At 42.2% G+C, this 8,558-nt stretch overlaps 1 protein-coding gene across 2 annotated transcripts in view; it reads left to right on the forward strand.

The window, feature by feature from the left end:
• FRMD1 (FERM domain containing 1) overlaps positions 1 to 5,828 on the forward strand; it is a 59,971-nt gene extending 54,143 nt beyond the window's left edge. For both annotated transcript variants that reach the window (XM_079971357.1, XM_079971358.1), the window contains exon 14: positions 2,353 to 5,828. In XM_079971357.1, coding sequence (XP_079827483.1) covers positions 2,353 to 2,640 — 288 coding nt within the window. In that variant the 3' untranslated portion in view covers positions 2,641 to 5,828. The remainder of the gene's footprint in view (positions 1 to 2,352) is intronic.
• Positions 5,829 to 8,558: the final 2,730 nt, after the last annotated feature.

Here is an 8,558-nt window from a genome sequence, read left to right on the forward strand (position 1 = left end):
GGGCACAACCCAGCCAGAGTTATGCACTTTTAAGTCTCTCTTATTTCAGTAGGAGAGCTAAGCATGTGATTAAGGGCTGCAGACTAAAAGCATTTACTTGGAAATATAACCCACTGAATTCAGAGTATAGGATGAGGCTGGTCTACATTGCAAGCTGAATCTTAAAAGTGCCCATGAAAACTCACCAACATTTTAGTGCAAATTTCTCTAACAAACATGCTGCATTTTGTATGCTGTTTTCACTAATACACTAGATTTATGCACATTCCCCATGAATATATACATTTTTTGTAAACATTGCAAAATTCAGACAAGTATGAATTTTGGGAGGATGGCTGTGCTTTGGTTCTCCTATTGTTTCAGAAAGTGTGAATTTGATAGATTTGCCTTTAACAGGATAGAAACTCTTCCCCATTCCTTTTCCTGACTATTGCTTGTTCTGGCAGAGTTGGAGTGCCAACATTTGGAGAGCCACAGGTTCCCTACCTTTGACTTGTATCTGTAATAGATATGCACACTCACATGTGTCCACATAGAAGGGAGGCAGAAAGACCAGCTATGGAAAAAAGAGTAGCAACAAATGCATCTGTCCCAAGTCCATCACATTTGTGCATGGGGACAGATTAAAGACTTCCCTAGGCTGTTACTGTGCATATTTTTTAGGATAATTCCAGAAAATCCTTTAAATATCTGCATAAACCATTGGAAATAAAAGTTACAAGGTGGTCCAAGGACTGCTTTAAAAAAAATGTTCAGGGAAGCACATTGCTTCCTGTATAATTGAATAGACATTGTGCTGATGGTAGCAGTCATCCTTTTTTCATACCATGCCCCTTCATACATACCATTTTAGGTACGTAATTTTATCCACTTCTGTCAAAAATGAGGGAAAGTTATTGCTATTCTTTGATTTTTCTGAGGGGGCGAGGGAGAGAAAAGAAGCTGTCTTGGGCAGCCTAGAAGTCCCCTTGGTCTAAAATGGGCTGTTTCCCAAAGCACTAAATCAGAGTGTGCACTGTTGATTTTGCAGTGTCCCAAGCACAGCGGAATGATGAGGAGTATGTGCCACATACTCTATATTACTTTATTTACACTTCAAAGCTGGTAGATTACAGAAAAACATCTTGCCTCTGCCGGGGCAGAGAAAGCATCCTCTCTCCTCTAAAGCACGGAGAGAACACTGAAAAACAGGAAACCAGTGTACGTCACATCCAGTCTCCCTTTCCCGTGGGAAGCCCAACAGTACGCTGACTGTGGAATGTAAACACCTGTCTCGTGACAAGCACTTCGCTGCACAGTGAAGGAAGCAGAAACCAACATGCACACCCATATCATACATATAACATTCAGGAATTTTCCAAAATTTGGTTAACAGGGATTCTGTTGTGTGCTTATGTCGAAAAACATAAGCACAACTAGCCTTAATAGCAAAAGGGAACTTCTATACTTAGAGGCTTCCTATCTCTGAATACCAGATATCTTCCACTTTCCCCTCTTATGGGGCAGCATAAATGCCCCCCCCCCAACCCATTTCTCCTCACATCCTGTGAGGTAGGTTATAATGAGAGAGAATGAGTGGCCAAAGGTCAACCTGTGAGTTTCAGAGCTGAGTGGGGATTTGAACTCATATCTCCTCAGCCATCCTAGTCCATCTGTCTATAATCAAAACACCACAATGGCTCCTTGCTCCTCTGGCTGACCACTGAAAATAACAGAGTGCTGGATAAGAGGGTTCTTTCATCTGACCCAGGAAGGCACTTCCTATTGCCTTTCTATTTCAGTACATCCTCAGGGATAAGAACTTGTCAGAAATTGAAGTTCTTCATAAGTTTTGGAGTTCTTCTTCCTATACCACTTCTATGTGGCTTATTTTCCTTCCTTCCTTCCTTCCTTCCTTCCTTCCTTCCTTCCTTCCTTCCTATGACATTGAAGGACCAATCAAAATATACCGTAGTGATTCTAAAAGGAAGACAAATTAATCTTCTGCTTACCATGTTCAAACCTTTTAACTATAAGAAGCAACACCCCTCTTGGCTCTCCCCTCCTTTTTCCAACCTAGACAAGCACCGTTGTTTCAGCCAAACTCTTCCCTTCCAACACTCAGTTCATTGTACATGCCAGGGGGACACTGTGTTCTGAAGCTCAGAATCTAGGCGTTAATAGTTGAATGACTTCACAATTCCATAATGCTTCACAGCTTCTTCATTAAGACAATTTTCCTTAAAGAGAATGAGAGGAATGTTAACAATTTGAGACGAGATGGGAGCTTGCACGCATGCAATCTTTTTCTTTTGTCTTGCTTGTTTGTTTTAAAGTTGTTTGCTTTAATATATGCTTGTCTTAAACTGGCAGCTTGCACAGCCCAAAGCTATGAAGTGCCCGGACCAGCACAGCCATAGTCTAGATGACATCCGCCTTCACAAGTGTCTTCATCCTCCACTAAGTGCCACATTATCTTCAGATACCTCACACAGCTATACGTTTGGTTGCGCCTTAGAGGATAAGCTGGCCAGCTATGGATGTGTTTATTCAACAGCCGACTGCAAAACCAAGTCTGCCCTCTATGGGAAGAGGTCCATGAACTGCCTGTCTCTGGATCTCTTGGGGGAAGATCAGCTCCCAGAGGAATTTGTGGTGTAGACACACTGGAGAAGCTTTCAGACCATCTTGCCAAAGGTCACCTACAACAAAAGAAAAAGAAAAAAAGGAGTGACTGCTGTTCTGATGGGAAATGGATACTGATTTTACCTCATCGTGTGGGATCCTTTCCTTATTGTTGCCCTCTCTGGTTTGTCATTGTTGTTTGATCCAGCAGATCTGATCAAACTGCATAGCATTTAAAATGCTATGATTCCAGACTGGATAACTGAGGAACGCTTCAGAATAATTGTTCAGGAACAATTTTCTTACTGAAAAGAAAAAATGAAGACCAGAAGTGGGCAAAAAACTGAACATATTCTCAGGACCCGGAAATATTTGCCTCCTGTTTTCCAAACTCTGGTCCAATTTTCACCACTTTTTCTTCACACAGCTTCTGTATGTATAATCCTTAGGGATGTTGTTTTCCTAAAATGTGTCTCCATCAACTGTCTGCCATGCTCAAGCCTCTACTGCCATTTGGAGCAAAATCCTGTCTTCTGTTAAATGCAGTTTTCCTCTCCCAGACATGCCACTTGTCAAGTAGCAGTATCGGAAAGAGTCAGATATCATATCTGAAACATATCTGTGACACGTGCCCCTCCAACTGTTTCTTTCAGAAAGAGGGGCAGACCCAGAGGAGAGGCAAAGTCTCAAAGCACTACCTCAGAATGTAAATTTGCCCAACACGTTTGAATAAAAAAACCTCTTATGCCTTCATCTAGTAAAGGACCATAGCAGCTTTGCTAGATCAAGGTCAATGCTCTTTGCCCAAACATGTATATTTACTCATATCCATCGGACATATTTATATCACCAATAAATCTTTTGGAGGGTGTCATGTCACTTCCAGACTATGCCTTTCCTTATTTCTTTTGCAACCATTTCTTGAAAACTGCCTGGTTAGCTCACTATGCATCATTCTTGGGGACAAGTAGCATTGGTACAGTATTGCTCACAGGGTGCTGAATTGTGCCACAAACAACAGTGTGAAAAATGGAGGCAAGATGTCACACGATTTGTGGAAATGGCATAGAGGTCATTGATCAGTAAGTTCTGTAGGGACAGGAATTTCCCAGAATTGTACAGGCATGGTTGAAGTTCCCATGCAGGTCCATGTTCATATGGAGGTCACAGACAATGAGACATAGGTCAGCTTAAACTTTGGATGGTTTTGTATGAAAGGAAAGAAATAGTTGGCCCATTTGATGGAGTGCTAATAAGTGCTGAGTAATGAAGACCTCCTCAAAGGGGGGGGGGTACAATTTTGCGTGGTGTGGAAAAAGTGGAGTGTGAGACGTTCTTCTCCCTGTCTCAGTAACGAGAACCCGGCCCATTCCAATGAAGCCGGATATTGCGAAATTTAGAGAAGACCCAAGGAAGCACACACAGTTGTGTTCAACTAGGGCTGGCCACCAACTTGCGTGGCTTTAAAGGGGGATGAGGCAGCTACTTGCCATGATGGTAGGTACCTACCTCCACTGTTGGAGGCACTATCCCAGAAACCAGTAGTCAGAGGCAATCACAAGTGGGAAGAGCTCTGCTACACTTAACCTCATTGCAGGCTTTTTCTTTCATTCTCATGTGTTGAATATTTCTAGGCTCACTTTTGCGTGCTTCAGGGTAGCATTATATTCTGTCAAATGTTAGAATCAGGGGATGCGATTAAGACAATGTGCACTAACCTAACTGCCTTCTGTTTGGCAAGAGCCCATTGGATTTTCCAACCCAATTCTGTGGAATGCCTCTTTCTGGACCAGCTGTTCTCAGCAAACAAAACTAAAGGTTAAAAAGAAAAAGTTTCCACAAAATTATAGGGCTAGAAAGATTAGTGAGATCCCAGTTTGGTGCTGTTGATCCTTTTGCACACATTTAACGATCAGGAATAGGGAGGGCAGTGAAGAGATGGAAAGGCAGCTGCTATAGCAGTTTCTACTCTCCTGGGCGCTTCCTCTTCAAGAGGTGTGAAATCAGTTTCAAATCCTGGACACTTCCCAGTAAGAAGTTCCCTTGCAGGAGCCTGATGGGAATGAATAGAAGCTGCTCTCCTGTAGAGTTTGTGGCCTCTGTCACCACCTTCTGGTTTGACATCTCCTGACCCCCATGAGCCAGTTAGTCACCCTGTAGGCATTTTTAGACCAGCAATACTTATTGTTGGTACTGTATTGAGAAATTACTGCAGGCTTTATTGCTTTAAAAAAAGAAGTTAACTTTCCATAGTTCACATATGAAGAATTGGTGCCAATCCCTTGAATTAGTCCATTTGTTCATTGCCCACTGCTTAAGATGTTCATAGATTCTCTCTCTACTTTGTATTTCTGTTTGTATCATCATATTTATTTGTAGTGAGCAAAAATGGGGGAGGGAACAGCAGACTTTCACATATCTTGTCTTGATTCCTTGAAACAGATGAGATGGAAATGAAGGAGTACCCAAATTGTGTTCAGGGTGTGAGGACCAGTTCTCATGGGAAGCCAGCTGCCAAATTTAAGCCCTTTCATATTCCACTGCATCATAGTTTAACTCCCCTCATTAAGGCCCACTGATTATTTCAAATGGGGAGAGCCCAACATGAAACGATAGAATGGAAAGTGCCTAAACTGGGCAGGATCACAGATGGGTCCCTTCTTACCTTCTGAGGGGATTGTACCCCCCCTTTTTTTCCTTCCATCTGCTGAAAAGGTAACATTAGAACCAGGGCTAAGTGTTTCATTCCCCTTGTCTTGAAACCTCTTCAGCCACTATGATGGCTGTGCAGCCTCCTTTTGGTTCATGTAAACTTATGAGTTCTGATATATATATGTATTGATTTTAATCTTGAGGTTCTGTTTCATGTTTAGCTTAGCTGCGGTATGCGATTAAAGAAAATGGCCTTTTTAATCTGCTGAAGATATGGAAACCAGCTGTCAATATTTGTTCAGCTGTAAGTTACTTGTTGCAGCCCCTCTGTTTTTTTAATGGTAAATGTTCCTCCTTTCCATGAAAGGAAAACTTTTGTATTGGGGGGGGGGGGGGACTTGCACACAGACGGATCCATCTAACTCCTACTCCTACATATACACATGTAATAAAAGCTTGCTAGAAAAGCAGCCTTGAGCGTGTGCTACTTGAGTGTGGAAGAGAAATGTGAAAATGGTCACCTCAGAGAGATGAAGTTCAGAGAGAGGGAAATAAAGTATTTGCCAACTGTATTCTTCCTCATAGCTTTTATGTCACTACTCCTATTGCCAAGATAAGCCACTCTTGACAGGCCCAACGGCACAGTGTGAATACGTAAAACCAGTAAACAGCTTTGTAAGTTTTGGGCAGCAATGAGACTTTGCGTTTGAAGACTAAGTATTTCTGAGGTGTTTTGGAGACTGCAAATTATTCTAGTTAGGGAAATGCTTTTCAATAGCCAGTGAATGTGTGCTTGCTTCACCAGGGCTGGTGGTACGTTGGATGTAGATTTGGGTAACGTGCCCTCTGATGTCACCTCATTCCTAATTGTTGAGGCCTTATTTCCTTAATATTCTTAGAGCACTTCCAAGTGGCCATAATTTGAAGGATCAGGTATAGTGTATGAAGTGCTTCCACTCTTAAAATCAAGACTCAGGAGTTTCTAACTCTGCCAGTCAACAATCACCATCTCCTTCCCCCAGAATGCTGTTGGCTCTCACATTAGTCCATTAACTGCTAACTGTATCTCCTCTTAAACAGAAAAGGCTTGTGTAGGGAGCAGCGGGTTGCACTTGTGAACTGGGATAGCATCATGGCAAAGAGACTTGAGTTATGAATCTGGAAGCCTCGAGTTCAAATGTTGACTCTGTCATGCACTCCCTAGGTGACCTTAAGCAAGTTATTATTTCTCAGTCCCTGTGATAGAGAAGATTTTTATACTGCCTTCCCTTACCAGGTTGTTGTAAGAAGTACAACTAGAACATGCATGCCTTGGAAGCACTGTGCTGGGGTGGGGAACCTGTGGTCCTCCAGATATTGTTGGACTATGACTCCCATCATCCCTGAACATCTGGAGGGCCACAAGATCCCTGCCTCTATAAAAAAAGATCAGTATTATTATTACATTGTCACGTGTGACTAATGCATGTGACAGCTAGGATTTCACTATAGTTTCCTGGAACACATGCAAGTTGCATAGTTAATTTATTCAGTGCGTCATTTGTCTTCCAAAATATAATTTTCATAACAATTTTGTGGGTTTGGTGTCTGAGTGGCAGTTATTTGCCCAAGGCTGGCAGTGCACTGTAGGGGTTTGAACTGAACCTGCTTTCCATTTGCAAGTCCAATAAATTATTACAGTGGTCACCAGCCTTTTAAGGTCTAGGGGTACATTTGAAAAGCACTTTACCATCTTTGCTATTCTTTGGCACATCCATTTCCTGCTAGCCTTTGAGCACCTGAGAGGTTAATGAGCCGTTACACAATTTATTGAAGTTTTTGGCTTCCAACTTTTAACTGGAGATGGTGGGGATTGAATCAGGGGACCTTCTACATGCAAGGCATGTGTTCAACCATCACCCAGAATCCATGAGCAATTTCAGAGCCATTATCACAACTTAAAACCAGTGAGCCACAGCAGCTGGACAGTGTTTGGCTGATTCCCCCCCTGTCTTTAGACCTTTAATAGGATTAATAGCTGTAACATGGTTTCATTTATTTAATGTGTATTGAATGTACATGCTGTACATTTGAAGCATATGGCTTCCTCCAAAGAATGATGGGAGACGTAGTTTACCTCCCGCAGAACTACAATTCCCAGCATTATCTGCAGGAATTCCCACAATCCTAACAGTACACATGGGCACTTCAAGTTGTATCTGAGCGCAACACATTTATATATTAATAGGAATTGTTTCCAAAGCGAGTTGCATTGCCTGGTCTAAATTTGCCAATCAAAAACTTCACTCTTGTGGTTTATCCCCACAACAGTGGGTTACTATAACTGTGGGTTATAGTAAAGCAAACAGTTTAATTTGAGCGTCAGAACAACCTGGCCTCAATAAGGAAATTTTGCCCGTAGTATGACCATTTCCCAACTTCCCACTTTGATTCTCTGGCACCCTACCTGTACAACCTAGCAATTCCAAAATATAGACGTACTTTTACCCTCACAAGGCTGAATGTATTGCCCTTGGCTGTACTTGAGGGATGATTCCAAAAGATTCCACACGAAAAACGCTTATGTCCCTGCGGAGATGGAAGCGACGGATCAGTGGCGCACACCCTTCTGGCGTGCACTCTTTATAAAGACCTGAGGAATGAGATTTTCGCTCCTCTCTTATTGTCCATTCCGGGTCACCCACTGCTACAGTGCCTTTTCTCCTGGCAGATCAAGAGGAGCAGATGACAGCAAAGGTTGCAAGTTCTTAGATGGGGCAATCAGAATAAGGTTCACTATTTGACTGCTGATTCAGGACTCTAAACTGTGTTTTATATACTCAACTCTTTATTTGGTTCTCTGAGTCCAACACATTAATAGGAATTGTTTCCAAAGCGAGTTGCATTGCAAGAGGTGGTATGCATGGCCCTTTCTTGACAGTAGAGGGCACTGGAGGAGTTATGTAGCACATCCTGTCAGCCAAAAGAATGTGGGATCTGTTCATTAGTCAGTTCTGAGCATCAGTATGACAAGAAGTTGTCCAATGTTGTTTTTCCAAGGTTATTTGTTTGGGGGCTTATTCCTTTATTTCTTATTAGCCATTTCAGATAGACTAGCAGATGGAATTAAACTTTGGAATTGGGCATAGTTAGAATGTAAGCATGGAAAGTGGTGTAGAGCTGTGCAGTTCTGTTCAAGAATCACACACAAAGAGTGATCTGCCATTATAATGTATCCTTCCTAACTGCCACAATGACCTTTTGGTTGCAGCATCAAGAATACAATCTGTTGTTCTGGCTGGGCTGCAGCTGCACAAGACAAC

The sequence above is a fragment of the Podarcis cretensis genome, assembly GCF_951804945.1.
Source record: "Podarcis cretensis genome assembly, chromosome: 3".
Taxonomy (NCBI): domain Eukaryota; kingdom Metazoa; phylum Chordata; class Lepidosauria; order Squamata; family Lacertidae; genus Podarcis; species Podarcis cretensis.